The 24085-nt window shown below is 39.4% G+C and overlaps 1 protein-coding gene across 1 annotated transcript in view; it reads left to right on the forward strand.

Annotated features, from left to right (window-relative positions):
* The window catches only part of MED14 (mediator complex subunit 14), a 34719-nt gene extending 11026 nt beyond the window's left edge, over positions 1-23693 (forward strand). Inside the window, exons 6-31 of the mRNA XM_042810009.1 lie at positions 318-446; positions 807-914; positions 1751-1883; positions 2428-2578; positions 5159-5270; positions 5937-6062; positions 6655-6733; positions 8280-8439; positions 8787-8981; positions 9584-9718; positions 10167-10243; positions 12124-12284; positions 12556-12702; positions 12789-12880; positions 14018-14170; positions 14411-14680; positions 15001-15150; positions 15692-15803; positions 16405-16536; positions 17230-17412; positions 18035-18270; positions 18918-19097; positions 19291-19398; positions 19830-19955; positions 20514-20703; positions 23543-23693. Of these exons, the coding sequence (XP_042665943.1) occupies positions 318-446; positions 807-914; positions 1751-1883; positions 2428-2578; positions 5159-5270; positions 5937-6062; positions 6655-6733; positions 8280-8439; positions 8787-8981; positions 9584-9718; positions 10167-10243; positions 12124-12284; positions 12556-12702; positions 12789-12880; positions 14018-14170; positions 14411-14680; positions 15001-15150; positions 15692-15803; positions 16405-16536; positions 17230-17412; positions 18035-18270; positions 18918-19097; positions 19291-19398; positions 19830-19955; positions 20514-20703; positions 23543-23616 (3719 nt within the window). The 3' untranslated portion in view covers positions 23617-23693. The remainder of the gene's footprint in view (positions 1-317; positions 447-806; positions 915-1750; positions 1884-2427; positions 2579-5158; positions 5271-5936; positions 6063-6654; positions 6734-8279; positions 8440-8786; positions 8982-9583; positions 9719-10166; positions 10244-12123; positions 12285-12555; positions 12703-12788; positions 12881-14017; positions 14171-14410; positions 14681-15000; positions 15151-15691; positions 15804-16404; positions 16537-17229; positions 17413-18034; positions 18271-18917; positions 19098-19290; positions 19399-19829; positions 19956-20513; positions 20704-23542) is intronic.
* Positions 23694-24085: the final 392 nt, after the last annotated feature.

The raw sequence follows: 24085 nt of genomic DNA on the forward strand, positions 1-24085 counted from the left end.
CCAGACATATTGTTTGTGTAATCTCAGATATTAGAAGTCAGCTCAGTGCAACTTTGTGTTAAGGCAATACAAATGCTGACAAATTATTGTGACAAAATTACTGCTGTGCAAGTCAGTTGGGGACTTCTGTCCATGCTGCTTATTGGCACTAGTGTTGTTGCATAAGCAGCTCTCGAAACTTCAGAATTGAACATAAACACATGCAGCAGAACAGAGTCTGTAGGGAAGTAATTCATTGAGACCGCCAGGAACTACTGCACTGGTAACATGAGGCATCATATGAGACTGAGTGAAATAAAATATTTTTTCTTCCTTAGCCAATGGTCGTGTGAAGTTCCGAGTTGAGGGGGAGTTTGAGGCCACCTTGACAGTGATGGGTGATGACCCTGACATCCCCTGGCGCCTTCTCAAACTGGAAATTTTGGTTGAAGACAAGGAAACTGGAGGTAATAAATACAGAAAACAAAGTTTACACATTCATTTTAACATTATTTTTCTGTGGTGTTGCGTAAGTCTTGTTTATGCAGAGTCTTTTGCATATCACAACTTGAGATAACAAAGCTACATATACACATCCCATTTTTACCTTACTCTGTATACTTCAGATACCTTTTCTGTGGTAGTCTATGGCAATATAATAGACTTACTGAAATTTCCATGGTAAACCAAGAATTGTGTTATGTTGTTAGAAATTCAAGTGTTGAAGTTTCTTGGTACAGTTATCTTTTAATACTTATTTCTTTCGTTGTTTATTCAAATGCCCGTTTTCATGGTATCTAATGTGAATGGTTTTTAATTTATGAAAGATGGTCGAGCCTTGGTTCACAGTATGCAGATCAACTTCATCCATCAGTTAGTCCAGTCACGGCTGTTTGCTGATGAGAAGCCACTTCAGGACATGTACAACTGTCTGCGTATCCTTCTGAAAGTTCCTTCTGAATAAGCTGTGTAATTTAATCTTGCTCTTTTTAGTAGGTGGAGGCCAAAAAATGTGACTTCCCTATTAAGCTAAGGGAAAACGCCTGGAAGAAGAGTAAAAACGATGGAGACAGTTAAGCTCATTTGCTAGCTGTAAAACTTCATTTTACATACTTGATCAACAAACGTAAAGATGAAATACTTGAGACAGCAGGCTGTATGGTAAGGCAGTGAAGCAGCATGCTGATTGTGGAAATAGAATAGGATGCTGACTTAAAAGGTATAGGAGCTTACAGTTCTTACTGTAGAACCATAGTAAAATGATGATGTTAACTGTACAGTGTATTAACTGTGTTGCACTTGTATCAATAATGAAATGGGATATAGCTTGTACAGAAAACCAGTGCAGTGGCTTTGTATGTGCAAGGGACAAATTACTTGACACTATGAAATAATTTTCAATGAAATAGTTTCTGCAGGACCAAACACATTTATGTTACTAATGGGTGATCATGAAAGATGGGCTTAATTGTAATCATAGGGTGAATTGAATTTCTTTTAATAATCTTCTTTTTGAAAAAAAAACATGATTGGAGTTGAAATCTCTGAACTACAGCTACTGTGACGCTCTTGCCTGACAACCTGTCTTAGATTATAAAAAAAAAAAACCAACAAACTTGTGGAAATAGTTGATGCTGATTACATACGTTTATCTCTAGATTAGTACATGAGCTTGTTCTCAGACAGCATCGTGCCTGACTTTCATGGCAGTGGACTTGCATAGTGAACACAGTCTTTGGATGTCTTCTCTTTCCTTAACTCTCTTCCTCAGACTCCTTCTGCCTAGCACTTCAGTTGGAAGTCCTGCATTCACAAACACTAATGCTGATTCGGGAGCGCTGGGGTGACCTAGTGCAAGTGGAGCGATATCATGCAGGGAAGTGCCTTTCGCTCTCTGTGTGGAAGTAAGTTGATTTTAAAAAGCTGTTAAACTTCATAAATGAAACAGTAGGAGCTTTTTCATTTCCTAAATTTGAGCCAGAATTTTCAGAACTGTATTTTCTTTTTGAGCTGGAATTCCAAGATTCCTGAACGCATCTCTTGTGAAGAAGTGAGCGATGTACATTCATGTACATAAAAGCAGTGGATGTAATCATAAAATCAGCTCATTTTCCTGAATATCTAAATAAACAGACAATTTGTCAGTCTTTCACCATGCCTATTGCTTGACTTAAACTAGATAGAATTAAAAAAAAAAAAAACAAAACTGATCCAAATGCTCTTCTGACTCCCATGTTGAGTTTGCAGCCATCTAAAACTCCTTGTGTGGATATAGTTTACTAATGTTTCTTCATTTAAAGATTAAACTAAATATTTTATTCAGTTCAGCTTACATAATATAACTTTTATACAGAGCTCTCAGAATTAAGAATTAGCTGCTGAAAAGCATTTTTTCTGCTATTTCAATTAATAGCAGAATAGTGTTTTAATTTTTCCCTTTGTTTTAAGCCAACAGGTGCTTGGCAGGAAAACAGGGACTGCTTCTGTTCATAAGGTCACTATTAAGATTGACGAGACTGATGTCTCAAAACCCTTGCAAATATCCCATGAACCTCCACTGCCAGCCTGTGATTCCAAATTGATGGAAAGAGCCATGAAGGTAAAAGTTTGCTTTGTAAGAAGCATCTACTTCTGTAAATCAGCAACTTAATATTTGTTGTGCTTTGATTCTGTTCAGAGAGCAGTACTATGACTTACACTAACCTGTCACTGTAGATCACAGAGTGTTAATGTTGAGACCATAAATTGTTGTTACAAATTAGTGGTCTTGACTTTTGTCTTTAGCATTACACCTACTTTTCAGTGCTTAATATACTACTTATGATGACAGAATGTTGGGGCTATGGAGGGCACCAGTGAAGCTTCAGTTTTTTTTAGTACTTGGCTTGAAATATTTTACAAAGAGCTGTTACAAGGAGCTTCCCTTTTCCATCTTGAAGATGCTGTGCAACCTTCCTATGAAAATCAGCTTCCACTTGTGACTTGAGCTGACCACCCAGCAGCATTATTCAGTTTGGAAAATATTGCATTATGATTGGAAAACGCTGTACAAAAGAGTCAATGTAGTTTGCTTGTTACAAGGGTTATGCAAAACTTGATTTTACATGATGACCAATGAGGCCATTGTAAATTTGAGATTTATCGAAGTTAATGCTGGCCCCCTTTCATTCTCTGTGCTTAGAGATTTTACTGGCTTTGCTGTTCTGCTGTTATACAATTACAGCTAAGATCATTATTCTGGCTGTCTTTTTGTGTTTAAGATACTATACAATACTGGCACAAACAGGTAGATTTATCTGAGTGGATTGTTATACATTAATGTACTGAAGATTTGATGTAGTTGTGGAAGTTACAGTAAATTGTTTATGAAGTCTATGTAACTGATAGCAGCTGCTGAACTGAGATACTCCTGTGAATGTTTAAATGCTTGATTTTAAGGCCTTGTCTTGGAAAGCTAATCTTACAGGACAAAGTTGTTCTGGTATACATGAAGGTAGGTACTGATATTTTATATACTTCTGTGCTGGAATAAATCTATTCTGCATTTATCTCTTATGCAAGAATAGAATTTGGGTTCAATTTACCTTGAGCAGTTTTCAGAGCAACATAATGTTAAGAAGAAGGTTTTGTGGTAAACTGTGGCTTTGCTTAGGCAAAATATGTAGGTAAAATAACTGTGAAGTGAATAGATATAAGTGTAAATGCTTCAATTTAGGTTGCACAAGTTATTTAAAGCAAATATGAGTTGGAGATGTAAACTTCAGCGCTGCCAATAAATAGATACTCTTGGGTTCAGTGGGGTTGCTCATGTTCACAATCTGCCTCTTCACCTCACTACATTGTCACTCCTTCTAGCAAGACTAAAATGAGTATGTTATGTTTCATTCTACAGCTGCGTGTGCATTTGGGCCATGAAATGTGGTCCAAGCGCTGGAGTACCTCTCCCATAAAGAGAGGCTAAGAGGTCTGGGATTGTTCAGCCTGCAGAAGAGAAGGCTTCAGGGAGACCTTAGAGCAGCCTTCCAGTACCTAAAGAGAACCTAAAGGGAAGATGGAGAGGAACTTTTTACCAGGAAGTATAGTAATAGGACAAGGGCTAATGATATTAAATGTAAAGAGGGTAGATTTAGATTAAGTATTGGGAAGAAATTCCTCACAGTGAGGGTGGTGACCTGGACCAGGTTACCTGGAGAAGCTATGGATGACCCGTCCCTGGAGGCATTTGAGGCCAGGTTGGATGGGGCCCTGGGAAGCCTGATCTAGAGAAAATTGTCCCTGCCCGTGGCAGAGTGGTTGTAAGGAGATGGTCTTTAAGATCACAGAATCACAGAATCACCCGGGTTGGAAGGGACCTCAAGGATCATGTAGTTCCAACCCCCCTGCCTAGCAGGGCCACCAAACACACACATTCAGATCAGGTTGCCCAGGACCCCGTCCAACCTGGCCTTAAACACATCCAAGGACGGGGCATCCACAACCTCCCTGGGCAGCCCGTTCCTTGTAAAGAACTTCCCCCTAACATCCAACCTAAATCTTCCCTCCTTCAACTTGGATCCATTTCCCCTAGTCCTGCTGTTGTCAGCCCTTTTGAAGAGTTTACTCCCCTCCTGGGTGTAGGTTCCCTTCAGGTATTGATAGGCTGCAATGAGGTCACCCCGCAGCCTTCTCTTCTCCAGGCTGAACAAGCCCAACTCCCTCAGCCTGTCCTCATAGGGGAGGTGCTCCAGCCCCCTGATCATCTTAGTCACCCTCCTCTGGACCCTTTCCAAAATCTCAATGTCTTTCTTGTACTGAGGGCTCCACACCTGGACACAGTACTCCAGATGGGGCCTCACAAGAGGTCCTTTAAGCCCAAACCATTCTATGATTTGTGTAGAAGTATTCATATGCTAATCGTTTTGTTTATTTTTCTGTAGCTTAAGCTTGTTATGAACAGGTGCATGCTGAGCTGGAAAATACTCCAGCCTTGATCTAGAACAAGTAGATCTGCATAGGGACTGATGACTGTGTGTTTATTGTATTTTGTAGTGAAACAAATACTCAGGTTAATAACGCTTTTGGTTCACCAAAGTTCTCAGCAGATGAATTCCAAAGTAATCATTTTATTAAGCTTTGTTTTTGTGTGCTAGGGCATAAAGCCCATGTGTCAGATTTGACATTGCTTGGAACTTTTTTCCAGATTGACCATCTATCAATAGAAAAACTCCTAATAGACAGTGTCCATGCGAGATCTCATCAAAAACTCCAGGAGTTGAAAGCCATTCTGAAGAGTTACAATGTTAATGACAATTGTACGTGTTTTCTACCAAAATGTGCTTGAAATCTTTCTCCTTTTATCCCTAGGAATGCTTTCTGTTTTTCTTGCTGTTTCTTGTTCTCATTAATTTGAACAAAAAAAAAATATGAATAAAAACGTAGGGCAGTATGTTCAATATTAAAAAGATCCAGCTTTAAATTATTCTGCATTGCTAATTAAAATACTCAATGATATCTATCTGTAAACGTGGTGTAATAGCTGAAGTTGCTAGAGTATTATGCTGTGGAAGGGTTAGAAGTTGTCTACTGTAAAACTAGCTTGGAGCTGAAAGCAAATCTTCCAGTGTATTAAACTGACTTTGGGTGAGGCTTCAACTGCTGGTGAAACTGAGATTCAAATTGAGCTTACAATCTTGAAACAGTGAGTTAAAAAGTATTCATGTTGGTTTTTTTATTTAGTCTGGTTTTTCTGCATGGCTTATTATAAGCAGTTTTCACCAAGAAATTACTGTATTCAGTTTCCTCTTCATCTTGAGTATAATAATGTGCAAATGCTTATACTGAATTCAGAACTACTGCAAGTTAAAAATTTTTCCTATTAAAAGCAAACGTGTTTGGAGATTGTAATGGGCTGAACTTTAACATGATGAACTTGAATTCTGTGGCTAATTATTAACTTTTTTTTTTTTTTTTTAACATAGCATTCATTGAGACAGCTCTTCCAACTCTTGTAATTCCAATTTTGGAACCATGTGGTCGATCAGAGTGTCTGCATGTTTTTGTTGATCTCCATTCTGGAATGTTTCAATTGATGCTCTATGGCGTTGGTAAGTAGGTAAAACAAAGTAGGGTTACAAGATATCAATTACAGCCTGTATTATGAGGTTATTTTGTGTAAACAGTTCTGTCAAGTCTTTGAAATTCCGGAAGTGAGGGTTAAGCTGATGAAGCTGTGTGTTGAGTGATCTTGATATTTTAATGGAATGTGAATAGATAAGTGGATCTTTGTGTTTATGATACACGATTCAGCATATCTTATGAGAAGAAATGACTGTATATTGTTAGACATCATTTGCAATTCGTTTTCTTTAGGGCTTATATTCCCTAGGCAGAGCTGGTAATGATTCAAGTCATTTCATGTGGATGTGATTGACCTTAAATATTTTGAGATATTTTTCAAGTCTAACTTAGCGTTTCAGATTTCTCTCTTTCTGTTTGTTTTGTTTTTGTTTTTAGGTAAATTCTTTTGGCTTTTTTGCCTAAGAACATACTACTTTGGTTCCACAAGCATTATGGATCATTTGTTTTGTATCTTAATTGTAGTTGTTAAATTAAACAAAACACTTTCATTAGAAGATCAAAAGCTTACTGTTTTAAGAGCAGTTGTTAAGAGTATTTATTCACTTGATATTCTTACAGATCAAGTGACACTGGATGACATAGAGAAGTGTATTAATGATGATATGAAGCGGATCATTCCTTGGCTCCAGCAGCTTAAGTGAGAGACTTGAGTAATTCATTTAGTTACTATAGAAGGAGTTAACATGTTTGCATTTTGGATGTTTGTACTTGCTTGGCTTTGTGTACTTTTTCTGTGTCCTAAGCAACTTTGAGTATTTGTTGCCTCCTTTAAATGAGTGGAGAAAATTTTTGCAGGGTGATGATTGCACAGTCTGCCTTTAGTTTGCTTTCTTGCACATAGCCTCAGGTGTTGCTTGCTTGCACACTCTGCATGAAGTCTTCTCACTTCATCAGGAGCAAACCACTTGCTTCCTGAGGACCTCATTTTGTGTCCATGCTCATTTTCCTTCTCCTTTATTCCATTTTGTTTCTACGGCTGAATTCTTCTTGTTTCTCAGGAAGAGCAATTTCCCTTTTCACAACACAAAGGGAAAGCCAGGAAGGGACCTAGAATGATTTAAATAATATGTTTATCTTCTAATATTTCTGCCCTGGCAGAAGTATTGAACTTCATATCTTTGCTCTTTAGAGCCCTGAGATTTATGCGCAAGATACGTTTTGCTCTCCCATAAGAGGTTGTAGCAAATAATACAAATACAACTTACATCCACAGAAAAACCAAATTCCACCTGCTCTTTCTTTTTGGAAATTCCCAGTACTCTGAGCTAATTGCAGAGTGAAGCCTCCATTTGGGGGATTTTGTTTCTAAAAGAGGCATGATGACGCATGAAGCACTGGCACCCTGGAGAAACTAATCAACCTCCCTTTGTCATAAATAATGTGCTCAAGATAATGTTTTGGGTAGTGCTGTTGTTTCTGAGTAAGCTAGACAGTCCTATGAAGTGTCTTTTTGGACAATTAATCTCAGATGTTTCTGTGAGAATAAAGATGGTGCATCCTGTTGGACAGACATTGAACAGCCACGCTTTTCACTGCTGCTCTCAGTTGAAGTTTGACTGAGAAACCACGCCATGCATTGCTTCCCTCCTTCAAGCCTAGGTTGGCTTTCTGGTCTTGCCACCATAGCTGAAATCAATCTGAGTAGACTCAAGTTTAATTCCATGCATCAGAATAAGTTTGTTTGTCTTGCTGGGGTTCTTTACTTCCAAACTTATTCAATGGGATTAGGTTGTTTATAATGTGATCAAGAGTGATATTAATCCATTTTAGGTGACCTTCTTACTTGCCTTGTTCATCAGCACGCGGGAGCAAAGATTTCTTTTTTCTATATCCAAAATAACAGGAGATTCTAAATCATATAATGTGCTTGTTTTATATCTTGTTTATTCTTTTTATATTGCAATTTTATATTGGAATATAAATATATATTTATATTCATTCAATAAATAATTTCAAGGCTTTTCTTCATAAACTAGCAGCTATCTGCGTCCCAATCTGAAAGAAGTATGTAAATATAGCAATAAGGAAATACAAACTCAGCAGGAAAAAAAAAAAATCTGTTTAACTGTGTGTAGCTTGCGCAGCAGTATTAGATGTTGTTTTAGATTATGGATGGCTCCTAGTGTGACACTAAAATAATTTAAAACAGTCTCAAAGTACTAATGCCTTTATTTCAATGCAAGGTTCTGGCTTGGACAGCAACGTTGCAAACAGTCAATAAAGCATCTGCCTACAGTGAGCAGTGAAACACTTCAGCTAGCTAATCATGCTAGCCATCCAGTGGGAAACCTTTCCAAACACAAATTGTTTATCAAACTCACTCGTCTTCCACAGTACTACATTGTAAGTATCTGAAAAATACTTCTTATCTTCTCTCCTCAGGCAATTTGTAATGGTAACTCTAAGATTAGGAAGAAAGTTAATTGCTGTAATCCTTGTGGGTTTGTTAGGCAGTCAGGCTCATAAAGAGGAGGGGGGCATAAACGTTTGCTACTCAGCAGCCTTCATGTTCTCTTTATATTCCTGAAATTCTAGTCTTTCTCTTCTTGGATCCCTTTCGTAGCCACCGTATTAGTATCTTAGAAAAGAGGGCTGTGTTTTCCTGCAGAAACTGGGGGAAGAATAGAAACTGATGTAGGCATAACCTCAATTGATGGTCTTGTTGATTTTGTTATTTTGTTTTAATGCAGGTTGTAGAGATGTTCGATGTTCCTGGCAACCCCACAGAACTAGAGTACAAGTACTACTTCCTCTCAGTGAGCTATGCTGAAGGAGATGACAACCCTGCTACTGCACTTCTGTTACAGCAGTTTAAGCCAAACATTGAAGAGTTGGTACTAGACACAAAAAGTGGGAAACAAATGAAAAGTGGTGTCAAGCGCAAGGTATGCATTTCAAAAGCCTTCAGGCTCATTCTAAAGAGTGGAAGCCAAACACATGTTCTTAGCATCATTACCAGCTTTAGTGCAGCTGTTTCAAAGTTTGTGTGGCTGACAGCTTACAATGAGGCTTAGTACTCAGGGCTGCTTCCCCAGGGAGTTACAGGGAAACTATTTTCCAACAGTTATCATCTTTGAATTCATGCCAAGCCTTCTTAGTTGGTCTAAAAGAAAGCCAAGGGAGAGCACTGTACAGAGGTAGTTAGCATAGCTTGTATTAGCAAAGCACTGCCATCAGCATGATATGCTTTGTGCCATAGAAGTGTAGTCTTTGAAAGACTCCGGGGAGACTATGGGGTCCGACAGGAGTTGCTTCTTGGGGCCAGGTTGACCTGGCTTACTGGTGTGTAAATACTGTTTGGAGGAAGGAGGTGATTATAAAATTACTTCAAATTAATTGCTGTAGTCCTGAAGTTGACCCTTTAGGAATTTTTCTCAGTGTGTGTTTCATTTAAAATTCAGATGAATTAGGTTGTTGTCTGACATCTGCTCAAAATGTTTACTCCAAAATGTGCAAGAATATTTATTTGTCTTTATTTTAATTCTAGTTATCTGGTGATCCATGTTCCATAGAACCGAAGAAACCAAAACGGACGGGAGAAATGTGTGCCTTCAATAAAGTCCTAGCTCATATTGTAGCCATGTGTGACACAAACATGCCATTTATAGGGCTTCGTTTGGAGGTATGTATTAAGAAATATTTTGTTTGCTTCTTCTGCTGCTCCTGACTCTCTTGTCCACATGTTCTCTGAACAGTTACATCTAGACATGTTCACTTTGTAGTCCCTTTCTAGATGAGTCTGGGTAGCTGGCGTTCTGCTTTGGGTTGCTCTAGTCTTGTAGCTGGTTCTCTAATATCAAGCACTAACTGCGGAAGACTTCAGAAGCTGAGGGAAAAGGAAAAATGAGAGGATGAAAGAGAGGCTTGTGGGAGAGCATGAGAAAGAACTTCTTACCACATTTACGCAACCTGGTTTTTGGCTTTCCAGTGCTAGAGGATATGAAATATCTGTCATCCTTAGCAAAAGAAAATACTAATAATAATAATAATAATAAAAACCCTTGAGAAAGCTGCACTTACTTTGCTTGACTTTTTTTGCATGAGATAACCTTTTTCTTGTTCATTTGTAGTTATCCAATATGGACATTCCTCACCAAGGAGTACAAGTAGAAGGAGATGGCTTTAGCCATGCCATACGTTTATTGAAGTAAGGGGATATACTCCTGTTTGATTTAATTACTGTACATATGCTTGTGAGAAAAAAGGATTGTTCAGAGATTAACACTAAAAATGTTGTGGGGGCTGGGATTTGGAGGGAGTTGATTTGTTTCACTGTTGTGTTTTGCATTCTTGTTTGAAGCAGTGCTGTACAAAGAAGAAAGTAAGAATATGCTCAAAGCCAGCTATTGTTTGTTTTTCTCGTTAGCCTAAACCGGGGTGCTCTGAAAACAGTCTCTGACAGTCCTCAATTGTAACATCCAGGCACTGCTAAGGAACCTACAGCATTGTGGTGACTGATGCACTTGTAATTGCAATTTTAGATCAGGTCAGAGACCTGCTTACTCCATATGTTATTAACAATGACCAGTATGTGAGACTGCAGAGGAAAATGCAAGGGAGCCCAGAAAAGGCAATTGCATGGTTAAGGACTTGTGAAGGAAACATCTGGGGCCCTTACGGTAAAGAGTGACATGGACCTCTGGAGGTCACCTGGTCTAGCTGTCTGCTCAAAGCTGAATTTTCCAGTCGCCAAGGATTTATGACACAGAGACCTTCAATGCTGACCAGAGGGGAGTAGTCATTTGGTTTGACTGTCTCAGCTAATGCTAATACAGTCTGGGATGCAGTGGTCTGGCACTGCTGCAACGACATGCTGCTGACTCCTGTTCAGCTTCTCGCTCGGGCCCCCAAGTTCTATTTCTGCAGAGCTACTATGCAGCCAGTCAGCTCTCACCCTGTGCTGCTGCACAAGGTTATCTTTTGCCCAGTGCAGGACTGCATTTCTTTTAGCTGAACTTCATGAGGTTTCTGTTAACTCATGCCTTCAGCCAGCTGAGGTCTGTCTAAATGGCAGCCCTGTCCTCCAACGTGCTGAGTGCTGCTCCCTTCTGTTTGACATCACCTGTGTATTCCTTGGCATCATGTAGATTGTTGAAGTTAAATATTATTGGCCTCTGTATTAACCCCAAGGAGTGCCAACCATATGCAGCCACCAATTTGACCTGGAACTTTTGACCACAGTGCTTTCTATCATCAGTCCAGCCAGTTTTTGACATTCCTTGGGGCTTACCTCAAGCCTCACCGGTTCAACTTCAGGTTGTGTTATGAAGTAAAATAAATTATATCAATTTTACAACAAAGGAACAACAACAAATGCCACCAAACCCACAGTTTTCTAAAGTGTAAAATAAACTGCTTAACTTTTTCTACTCTGCTGAGATACATTGTGGTATAAAGGCATCAGTCTTTAAATGCATCAGGCTCTACCTTTTTAACTGCAGACAAGTAAGGTGGATTTAGGGATGGTATATGACATTTCTGAAATAAACTCAATTTGTAGAGAAGTTAGGCATATTTTTACTTTAGCTTTGTTTACTGTGTCCTCTAAATTCAATTCTCACGTTGGTATATGAGTAAATTAGTGGGCATTAAGATAATTGCTAGGTTACTCATTGCATTTAAAGTGAACTTGTTCAGAAGGAGACCTGATACACAAATTCAGGTTGCCACAGAATTTTATTTTCATCTGTTTTAGCTTGTTTCTCTGTATAAAAGCTTTATATTAGTGTGCTCCTACTTTTATCTGGAGATCAGGGCAGTTCAGCGGTTCCATCAAAAGTCTGTAATTTGCAAGTGTTGAATCCATATAAAAATTGGTCTTAACTCACTGTGCTTTTATAACACACTTACAATCCTTGAAGAGGAGTAAGATCTCCAACTGCGTGGTCCAGCTGCCTGTCTTACTGTTGATGATTCATTTTTTTCATGTCCAGACACATAAGTCCTTCAGGAAATGTTAAAAGGTGTTATTTTTCAGTTTGGGGACTACACTGTGTGCAACTGAGGTCCTCTTTTCTTCACAAATAGAATTCCTCCCTGTAAAGGTGTAAACGAGGAAACACAGAAGGCTCTGGACCGATCTCTTCTTGATTGCACTTTCCGATTACAAGGTAGAAATAATCGCACGTGGGTCGCTGAGCTGGTGTTTGCAAATTGTCCACTTAATAGCACCTCATCCAGGGAGCAAGGTAAGAGAGGTCAGGTAAACCTTGTGTCTTTGTCCTACGTGTTGTCTGCTCCAGTATCATGATGATCATTTTGCGTTAAGGGACAACTATCTACTCTTAAAATTTCTAAGGAGCCACAGTGCACCTTTATCAAACGCTCTTGACTGTTGAGTTGATTCTTTTTTATTATTTAAGTATGCTTCCTGGACTCTCTCCACAGTTAAATCATAGTCTGTAAACCTCAGTTTAGGAACCACTTGTTTAATTAGTATTTACTGTTCTAACCCTGTAGGACCAACCCGTCATGTTTACCTTACATATGAAAACCAGTTATCTGAACCAGTTGGAGGTCGCAAAGTTGTTGAGATGTTCCTCAATGACTGGAACAGCATTGCTCGGCTGTACGAATGTGTCCTGGAGTTTGCACGGTCCTTACCAGGTACAGAAATAGCCTCCTTTTCTTTAAAAATTATATTTACAGATTACTATGGTTTTCTCATGCTCTTTTCTCTGCTCTCTTCAAAGACATACCCAACCACTTAAACATTTTCTCAGAAGTTCGTATCTACAATTACCGAAAGCTTATCCTTTGTTATGGAACTACCAAGGGGAGCTCAGTAAGTAATTCCTAAGTCCACTTAAAATGTATATTTGAGAACACGTTGGGCGGGCCTGGAGTTCTTAGAATTGCAACAAAATATATCCTGGTATTGTGTTATTGTGGAATTAATATTATTCAGTGTAAAAAAGACAGAAATAAAGGGCGCTGGATTAGTAATTTGCTAGATTCTTTCTTGTCTAGAATTTTTGAGAATCTGTTCAATGTACTTCAGACTGTGGGAAGGTGAGTTGGTCCTTCTCCTGGCATCATTGATCTGTCGGCATAGTTTATGATTGGTGAAGGCTGGTGTAGCAGCTGTGTTCAAACTTATGATGTGTTGCTACTGCTGTTACACTGGGATGTATGGATCTTCTAAGCTTAATGTTGCTTTAGAGAAATGACTCAGTTTTTTAAATGTAGTATTGTGCTTTTAAATGGGACAATCCCTAATTATTTTGTAGTAGTACTGTTCTCTTGATCAGAAGTCTAGCTTACTCTGTAGTGTTTGAATTTACAGCGTATTAATGACTTTGTCTACTGTCTGTGTGCTTGCTCACTCCCTTGCACTACATGCAGGGCAAGGAATGAAGTAACCACATTTATTACAGACTAATAATATAGTTGAGTGTGCACTGATGTAGTTGAAAGTAGTTGATGCACTTGAAATTTGCATCCTGGAAATTCTTTGTGTTCACATTTTTTACAAGTATTTCTATGTGTATTTTATTGTGACTGTTAGTCTTAGTAAGCAATGAGAGTAGCGTTGTAGATTTTGTGTGTCACTTCCTTACATATTAGCTTGTCCGGTTCTTTTTTTTGTGACATGGTGGAGATAATCAGTCCACTTCCAGCAACTCTTGATCAGTTCTCTGTGGTATGAGTCTCTCATGTTTAATTTCTTCAGTCTCAACTCTATCAGAAAAGGCACTTGTTCGAGTTGATTGACTTGCTGAAGTAACTGTCTGGTTTGGTGGTTGTCAACACTCCAGCTAACTAAATAAGTTATACAAAAGCTAACAGAAGTCTTTCCAGAACCTGAACGGTGAGTTAGGAATCTGAGGTTTTGTGAAAAAGGATAAAAGTGAGATCAGACCAGCTTTCTTGTAATAACCTCTTGCTTCTAGTTTCCAAGGTCTTGTTCTTAATGTTGCAGATCAGCATTCAGTGGAACTCCATACTCCAAAAGTTCCACATTTCACTGGGAACTGTTGGCCCAAACTCAGGTTGCAGTAACTGCCACAACACAATTCTGCACCAGCTCCAGGAGATGTTTAATAAAACACCAAATGTGGTGCTGCTGTTACAGGTAATGTTTTAAACGCTTCCCTCAGGAAAAGTCCAAGGTGACTAAGAGGTGATTGCTGATTAAACTGTTATCTTCAAAATTACATGTGTGTATTGATTATGAATCTCCTTGGCAGAAGGTGACTTGGGAAAGATAGTACCTTTCCTGCCCCTATTATATCTGTCCCCACCCAGCCTGGATTTTTGCAGACTTTTACTTAACAGTAAGCTGTCTGGTCTCTCAATATCTGTTCTTTTTCAGGTTTTGTTTGACACTCAGGCTCCATTAAATGCCATCAACAAACTTCCAACTGTGCCCATGCTGGGTCTGACTCAACGCACTAACACTGCCTATCAGTGTTTCTCAATTTTGCCACAGTCACCTACGCATATCAGGCTGGCTTTCAGGAACATGTACTGCATTGACATCTACTGCCGGAGCCGTGGCGTTGTAGCGATACGTGATGGAGCGTACAGTCTTTTTGACAACAGCAAAATAGTTGAAGGTTTTTACCCTGCACCTGGATTAAAGGTGACTGTTTCCAAGTTGTTTTTAAGTTGGTGTTTCGGGTAACTAGAGATATTTCATATTACTAAGCAAGGCTTATTGTTTGGTGATGATAGAAGGCCCCTTTTTGAAAGAAAGGAGGATGGCTGTGAATTGAACTTGAAGATCCACTTTCCACAGAAAAATTCTGTTTATGAATTCATACATTTTATAAACTTTGTATACTATGTGTAATGAATGCTTACTAGTGGTTAGTTCTGCTTCTGCTAATGACCTGTGGTCATTCATGTAATACACTGCAAATGGAAAATGACTGTTTACTAACAAAACCTTTTTATCCACAGACATTCCTGAACATGTTTGTTGACAGCAACCAGGATGCACGAAGACGGTCTGTAAATGAAGACGATAACCCACCCTCTCCTATTGGAGGTGACATGATGGATTCTTTGATATCTCAGCTTCAGCCACAGCAACCACAGCAACCACAGCAGGTAGCCTACAGACAAAAGTTAAAAACGTTTGGTTTAGTCTTCCACAAATGCAGGTTTTTAAGATTACTTTCTGGAATAATTGGCAGTGAAGAATTGAATGGGAGACTATAAAAGTGTTATGTGATGGAATTTCCCTTGGGGCAAAACATTAATTTGTCATTTTTTATTCCAGTGTAAACAGCCTGTAGCAGATGACCAGCAGCTTTGGAGTGTCATATGAGACTTGCCATTTTAGAAGCAAAGCTTTGATGGAGGGTGGGAAAATGGCTGTTGAGGATGAAAGATGAGGGGCAGGGAAGGGAGGGGGAAGAGTCAGGAGCTTCTCTGTACAGAGTGATGGATAAGGAAGGATGAGATACAGAGACATTTTTGTCTTGAAAAACTATAAAATAATTTAAAAAAAAATAGTGTGTTGTGAACAAGGTGGTATAGGGAATTGAATAAAGCATAGATAAAGGTCAGACTCTCACTAGTATTCTCTTGCACTCAGTTTTTGTTCGAAATGATGAAAGACTTTTGTTGTCTTTGTTAACACTTTCAGCCGTTTGCAAAGCAGGCAGGAGCATCAGGAGCATATCCTCTTACTTCACCACCCACCTCCTATCACAACACAGTGACACCTTCTCCATCTATGATGCACACACAGTCACCAGGTGAGATGGCTGAGAATTTGTGAGCTAATCATACTGAAAATACACATGCAGCTTTTTGTGCGTGCCTCCTGCTTTCTGATATTCAAGCTGTGTTTAGCTCCAAGTTAGTCAAGTTAATATACTTTATAATTTGGAAGAACAACAAAGCAAAGTCCTGCTGTGCATGTTTTGAAGGGTGTATTTCAAAGCATAAAAAAAAAATGGCAGAAGTGTGGCTATATAATCTTTGAGACTGTCTTAAGGTTTATAGCTTGCTCAGTTAAAACCTGATCATTTTAAATGCCTTCTCCTTCAGAAAAGCTTTTAATCACCAAAGCTTAGCTTTCTGTTTCCAACTGTTACAGTGCAACAGTTGAATCTATTTGAATTTAAGGGAGGGGAAAATGCCATTCTTCAAGTCAGGTATCTTGTAAAGCTTCGTGTGTGTGCCGAATTCCTCTGGAAAATATAATCTTCATGCATGCACAAAATACAGCCTTTTAGTGCAATTAGAAAATCCTCGTGAATTTTGTTTCCTGACTCCCTAAAATGAGGGAGCTGTAGCAATTGGTAGAAAAAAAAATGGGAAATGTGTATGTCATGATGTGATATCTTTGATCAGGAAACTTGCATGCTGCGAGCTCACCTAGTGGAGCTTTAAGAGCACCATCACCAGCATCCTTTGGTCCAACTCCTTCACCTTCTTCCCTTGGAATTACAATGGGTCAAACAGCGAACTTTGCCAGCCCACACGGTGAGTTCCTTACTGTATGCAGGGACAGGGAGAACACGTTTGCTGCTCAAAATTAACTCTTCCTGGGCATAATTAAATGGGGGGGGGAGGGGGGGGGAATTTCGTAATTGACTTAAGTAGCTGTTTTTATACATGTGTGTAACTGTTAACAGCAGTCAAAAGTCGCTGCATGGCACAGACTGCAATCAGTGAAGGTTCAGGTGGTTATTTTAGCACCCCAATAAAACCATGGAGATGAACTAAGTGAAATAGATATACAGTAGACAATTTAAGAAGCTTGCTCTGATCAGCCTTGTAATAGAGTATTACACCAAAGGTACTTTTGCAGAGATAATTCCAAGATAGAGCTTAGATTAAGAACAACTTCAGCTGGAGGCTTCATCCCCAGCTGAGGCTTTCATTTGTTGAGGAGCAATAGAAACATCTATATGCAAGAGCTCTCTTTAGTTTCATCCCAGTGGTGTTAAAAGGTATTGATTTGCTTTAATGTTCTATTTTATTTTATTTTGAAAAACACAAGCAGAAAACCCTTAAATTTCTATCTTATTTTTTTTCATCTGCCCATTTAGTACAGATGTAAAATAAATTCTGAAAGACTGAAGGCGTCTTAAAATTGTGTAGATTTTGCAAGTATTTTTTAGTTTAGTAAGCCTTGAATTTTTTTTTAAGATGATGGTCTTGTAATATCTGCAGGTACCATAGATCCAAGCTCACCATACACCATGATGTCACCCAGTCAGCGTGCAGGGAACTGGCCAGGATCTCCCCAGGTTTCTGGTCCATCACCAGCAGCACGGATGCCTGGAATGTCACCAGCCAACCCTTCCCTTCATTCACCTATCCCAGATGCCTCTCATTCTCCTCGAGCTGGAACAAGTAGGTTGCATTATTAGCATTACAATTGTGAAACATTCATGTTTAGCATTTCTAGTTCTGGGCATTTTTGGTAGGTTTGTGTCTCAACCTAACAGTGCTTTCTTTCTTTGTGTAGTAAAATAGGTAAAGAAATGAAGCCTTTATTCTGGACCAGTTCAAGTATTCTATAGCAAACTAGAAAATGAGTTGAATCATACAGCATTAATGTCAGCAGGATTGATGCCTCTTGAAATACAAAAGTTAGTCATAAACTATTGGGCTACGTGACTGAGAGAAAAATCTTTGGAAGGAAAACAGTGATATTTGCCTACCAAAATAACTTCCCATATTATGGAGCTGTAATGCTTCTCTTGCAAGTTTGATCTAGCTGTCTTTAGTTCTCATTCAGTTTGTTGTATCTGTGATATCTGCTAGCACACTGAAGAAAGAGGAAAAGGGAACATGAATGAATGTTACTGAGACTTTGCACCAATCAAGGGTTGAAGCTCTGATGCTTTGACTTTGCTCTGTTGCCTATTACTAGGCAGCTGGATGCTCAAATAAGAAAGATTAAGCTTTGGCCCAGGTCTGAGGTTTCGACTTAAATTCTTCTGTACTGCAACTACTTTTTTCTTACTAACAGGTTCCCAAGCAATGCCAACAAGCATGCCTCCACCTCGTAAACTACCTCAGCGTTCTTGGGCTGCATCCATACCTACAATCCTCACCCACAGTGCCTTGAATGTTCTGCTGTTGCCCTCTCCTACCCCTGGGCTCGTGCCAGGACTAGCTGGCAGCTATCTTTGCTCCCCGCTTGAGCGATTCCTTGGATCAGTTATTATGAGGAGACATCTTCAGAGGATCATACAACAGGAAACGGTATGCTTTAGGATGTTTTAACATTGATTTGCAAATATCAGTTTGGAGGTGTTCATCTTAGTGCTTCTGTACTCCACATCTCCAATTAGATACAAACTGAAGCACTTCAAATATCACAAGTGTTTGCTATTAGATTTGTTCTGCTATACTTCTGAATATTCCCATCTCAAGTATCAAAATTTAGAGAAAGTATTTAGTTCAGTTTCCTTTCCATGCAAGCAAGAACTGGGAAACCTATTTGGTCAAGTGAAATACAATAACTGACATAATAACTGATGCTTTGGTTTCTGTGAGTTTAGTATGTCAACTGTGAGTTAAGTAGAACAGCTGGAGGTTTACTGTGGATGTCTCTCCTTGGCAGGAATGTCTGAGGAAGTAGTTAGCAATCGACGACGACTCAGTCCTGAATGTTGCTTTAGGGTTGGAGGCAAACAGTGTCACCTCTTTGCTTCATTGGCATTCTTTAAGTGATGAAGAAAAAGCCAAACCCTGCAGAGGGTTCATTCTAAGGCAGATTTACCTGTATGTAAGAATCACATTTCTTTCTGGAAACAGCATAAGTTGACCTCTACGGTTTTGGGAGCGAATGTGTGTTTTCATGCTATTTAATGAGCAAGTCATTGAATGTGATGCTTCTTTTTGTACAGCTACAGTTAATAAACTCCAATGAACCAGGTGTAATCATGTTTAAGACGGAGGCACTGAAGTGCAGGGTTGCACTCAATCCCAAAACCAACCAGACCTTGCAACTCAAAGTAACACCTGAAAATACAGGACAGTGGAAATCGGAGGAATTACAAGTTTTGGAGAAGTTCTTTGAAACAAGAGTATGTACTCAGATCACCAATGTTTACATTTCTGTGTATTCCGTTCAGTCTCTCAGCATTGGTTCTGCTGAGTTTCTTTGGGTTACATAAGGGCTGCAAAATACAAAAATTTAACAGCTGTGTATGCTTGTTACCATATTAAATGATACAGCTGTTATCTAAATAGGCAGTACTAATGGGTGTCTTTCTTTAGGTTGCAGGACCTCCTTTTAAAGCAAACACCCTAATAGCCTTCACAAAATTATTAGGGGCTCCAACGCATATCCTCAGGGACTGTGTTCACATCATGAAACTTGAGCTGGTAAGTTAGCCTCTATTTAGTTCAATCAACTTTGGTTACTGTATTTGGGAAGGAAAAAAAAAAGCCTTATCTATGAGAACACAAATTACTTTCTGTATATGTTACCTAGTGTTAATAAAGAAGGTTGTGTTTTACTATTAGCTCTTCTGGAAACTCCCCAAATTTCTCTCTTTAGCTAATGATTTCAAGGAAGTGCAGGTGTGTTAGTGCACACTGGGCACACACGTGGCCTGGCTGGAATCTTTATCACTGTGTTCTTGTTGTCGGCTATCTTCTCAGTTCTTTCAGAGTTATTTTGACTTGTGCTGAACTTGGAAACATCTGTTAGTTAAAGGAAGAGTCTATTTTCTAACTCTTCCCTCGTCTGTAGACATATATGTCACTAATGTGAGTCTTTGCTGTTTTTTCTCTGTGATGCTCTTTCTAAACAGTTCCCTGATCAGGCAAGTCAGCTGAAATGGAACGTGCAGTTCTGTTTAACAATTCCTCCCAGTGCACCACCAATTGCACCTCCAGGAACACCTGCTGTTGTGCTGAAATCCAAAATGTTGTTTTTTGTAAGTAGGGCTGTTTTAAAATTTTGAGGACTGCATATCTTTGAAATCACCACCGGTTAGGGACGAAACATAGGCTGTGTCTGATGATCACAGTAGCTAAAAACGTCGAGCATGGACTTGCATATATCTCTTTAGTAATGCCTCGCTCCTGTAAAAGCACAACACCTTCTCATGTTTTGTGCTCTTGAAGAAACACTGGCAATACATCCTAAAGCTGGGCTGCAGATATCTTTGTGTGCTCAACTTTTGATTATTTTGCTCTGTGAGACACTTACTGCCTAGGTAGAGTGATACATAGTAGTGGTTCTGGGGAAGGAGAGCACAAATGAGATTATTAGAACAAATATGTAGGTGTCTTCTCTGAAGCAGTGCTCAGTGTAGGGTGATTTTGAGAATGAGAGAGTGTACCATTCCACCCTCTCAGTTTTCAGACACTTCTGTAACAGAGAAGTTATCATTCAGGTGTAAACTATCTGTAGGTCCAGATTGTTTAACAAAATGAGAAGTTGTGATGAAGTATGTTGTTAATTGAACACGCTTTGTTTTTTTTCCCTACAGCTCCAGCTAACACAGAAAACAACAGTCTCACAGGAAGCTGTTAGTATTATTGTCCCAATTATTTATGATATGGCTTCGGGTACAACTCAACAGGCTGACATTCCCAGGCAACAGAATTCTTCTGTTGCTGCTCCAATGATGGTTAGCAATATTCTAAAGAGGTTTGCTGAACTGAATTCACCACGACCAGGTACTGTACATGTCCAGTAGATATATTCTCTCCACCCAGACATCTGTGACAAATCTCCAGTGTAAAACTAAATCTCTCTAAGTCTGAATTCTTCTTGGTTCCTGTCATACTTCTTTAGTGATCACAAACTCCTGATATGACAGGCAATACGTAACTTATTAGCAAGCACTGGCAGTGCAGCAGACTTCTATGCCAGAAGGTTACACTGGTGATTCAGGCTGAATATCACTGTCAAAGTATCACTCCAAAGTAATAGAATGCACCTCTTGTTGGCCCAAATCTTCCTGCACAGTAGGAGTTCTTAACAAATGTGCCCAGAATGAATCACGATAAATATTCTGTGGTCAAGTGTCAGTTTTCATGCTTAACTATAAAGTTATTAAGCTTAACAGTAGAATATAAGGGAATGTTAAAATAGTTATCATAACTCGTCCGTGTGCTGTGAATGGTGAAGAAGTAATTGGTGTGACTGTATACATCTTTGTCAGTGGGTCCACTAGCAAAGGTGTCTACAGTTCTGCTCACCAAACGTACTGTGAAGTGTTTGAGCTCACTAGCTTGCTCTGAGTGTTCATTGGCCCGTAGGTAGGTAGTGCACTGGGAGCAACTTTGCTTTCCCTCGTTACACTTTTTATCTTTTTTAATATATGACAACACTGAAGAGCAGTAGCAGGTTCTTTGGGCAGTATGTTGTCTGTGAGCATGGTTTGAAAAGCTAATACTCAAATGGCTTACAAGAACAAAAACTTTCAGTTCTGCTGTAGTTGCACACTGAAGAACAAAGCATTTTTTTTTAATAACCCACTGAATAGTTTGAAGTTGTGAATCCAGAGGTTGAATTCTACTTCTACTCTGTGTAATTATTCATCTCATTACGTGGTGATTTTAACTGTGCCTGATGGTTTGTTTTGATTGCTAGAACATGAGTAATGTTTATCTTAAATTGGTGTGGATATGCATACGTTTTGGAGAACTGTGATGAAATTTAATTAACAAGCATTTCCTGTTTGACATGTAGTAATAGTGTAGGTGAATTAGGGAGGGTAGCTTCAAGCTTGCTTGTAAGAGTTCTGTATAGGATAGGATAGAACAGTTGGTTAAATAGCTCTTTTATTTCAAGATACTTTGTCTAAATAGCAGGTGTTCCTTTTGGAAGGTGCTTCCCCACTGAGTTCCTCTAGGGAGGGAAGGAGCAGATGCTTGTTTTGCTGTTTATTATTGCAGTCAATTGTGTTTAAGGTAAACCCTCCATAGAATCCTACAGCTTAGGGAGTCAAAGCAGCTCTTGAGTATCCCAGGTGCATGTCTCCTGGCAGTGGTTAGGTAGATGAGGAGAGACAGTTTTTGTTTGTCACGTCAGCTGAAGTAAATGGGGAGTGCAGGCAGCAGAGTACAGATAGGAAAAACTACAGATGGAGCTTGTGGCTCAAGCAGGATCTTATCCAGGGAAAACAGATTGTAGCAAGCTAAGCAGAGGACAATTCTGATAGGCTTTCCTCTAATTTCTGAAAGAAAGGATGAGTCTCTATTGATCTCTCTCACCCAAAGTAGGGTGTTTCCTGACGACACTTAAATTGCAATTTCATATGTTCTTGCTGTCAAAACTCACACTGCTGTATCTGACAAAAGAGAACAAGATGCCTTCTGTTCTTTAACACTGAATGAAATGGGAGAGCCAACAGATGATAGCAGATAGTTGGGAGACTTTTACAACAGCAGTACATGAGAGATCCCAGATATCCTTTCTGTTGGGACACTACTGTGCTGTGCTCAGGATTTTCCTACCTGTGCTAGGTCTTCTGCTGCCCTATTTGCAATTTGCATGGTTAAGTGACTTTTTCACTCTCAGTCAGAAAAGGTGAGGGCTTCCCACCGAGCACATATGATATTACTGACACTGTCATTGTAACCCGTAATCAGTGTTGCCTCATTTTGGCTGTATCTTTTTTACCTTTCTCTCTTTGTGAGAAAGTATTTTGTATTCAGCATAATTTTCCTCCTAATAAAATGGCAGTAACTGAAAAGTAAGTTCTTTTGGAAGAGTTTTATTTTCAGATCTGTGGGCAAGCACACGTGATGCTGCGTTTCACAGTAGAACGCTGACTCATTGCCAGTGCCCTGTCCTTCTGACATACTCTGCCAGTACCTCCCCGGGGGAAGAAAAAAGCTATTTTATTTTTGGGCTGTAGTTACACGTGAACTGAGATGGAATCAGTGTCCTGGAGTGATACAGAGTTAAGCTTGAGCTGTGAGCCTCCAACCTGTGTCCTGCAGCGGGCTTCCATCTGGTAGGAAAGTCCCTGCAGCTGCAGGAGATGACCCCTATGCAGGAGCTCCAGGGACTTGTGTGGTGTCTCTTAAAATGCTTCACCACCAAGTTTGCTGAAGTCTGGTTGATAGTGATGCAGTGGATGGCACTTAGCCCCGATTTGTATCTTTGCTATGATAATGACTTGCCCTAAACAGTGTTGGGAATCTTTAGTTTGGCAGTTAGGATTAACGCATCCTCGCAGGCTCTGCTCTTATCTCCTTGTTCACGCTGCTGCTTCTTCAGCAGCAAAATTCAGACTCTTTTAATGGACGTTTCTCCCAATATGCAGGAAAAAATTGTGACAGGGTACAGTAGGGGCTATTAATTGTATTCTCTTAGCAGGATGCTCCTCGTGCTGGGCTACGAGGGCAGTATTGGCCACGCTTGAAGCACGCCAGCAGGCAGAGCGTTGGCCCAGCTCAGAGGGGGCACGAGTAGCGTGCTGCCTCACCTGCCCGATAGAGTTAAGCCCTGCCTGTTGCTCTGCCGTTGCGTGTGATGCTAACATGTCTCTTTTCCCTGTTCCAGGTGAATGCACAATATTTGCAGCCGTTCGGGATTTGATGCTTAATCTTACGCTGCCCCCTGGTGGGCGTCCATAGACACTTTTAAAAGAAGGCTGAAAATGAGACAAAACAGCAAAAAAATAAAAAAAAAAAATACAAAAATAAAAAAAAATCTCTCTGAAATTAAGCCTTCAATTAAAAGAGGACGTTTAATTTTACTTTTTTTAAGAGCTAACTATAAAAAATGGCAAACTTTCAGGGATGCACTTTCATCAAATGAGTATCACCACGACTTTTGTATAGTGCTGTTGTATAGTGTGTTTTGATGGGAGACACTTCAGACTAGGAAATAGATTGAAGTATCAGCTTGCTGGTAATAGATTTACTATTCTGTTTTATACTATACAGAGTATGAAGATGCCAAACTTGTTTGTTTTTTGTTTTTCTTATGTTTTGGTGTAATAGTCTTTTTTTAAGGCAGGTCTGTCATTTTTGAATACTGTAAAACTGTGACAAACTTTATATTGAAGCTGTATTTTAATATGACTGCTTTGAATCCTTAAAC

This window comes from Centrocercus urophasianus, unplaced genomic scaffold (genome assembly GCF_019232065.1).
Source record: "Centrocercus urophasianus isolate 14NV4802_14NV808 unplaced genomic scaffold, USGS_Curo_1.0 seq_12, whole genome shotgun sequence".
NCBI lineage: Eukaryota > Metazoa > Chordata > Aves > Galliformes > Phasianidae > Centrocercus > Centrocercus urophasianus.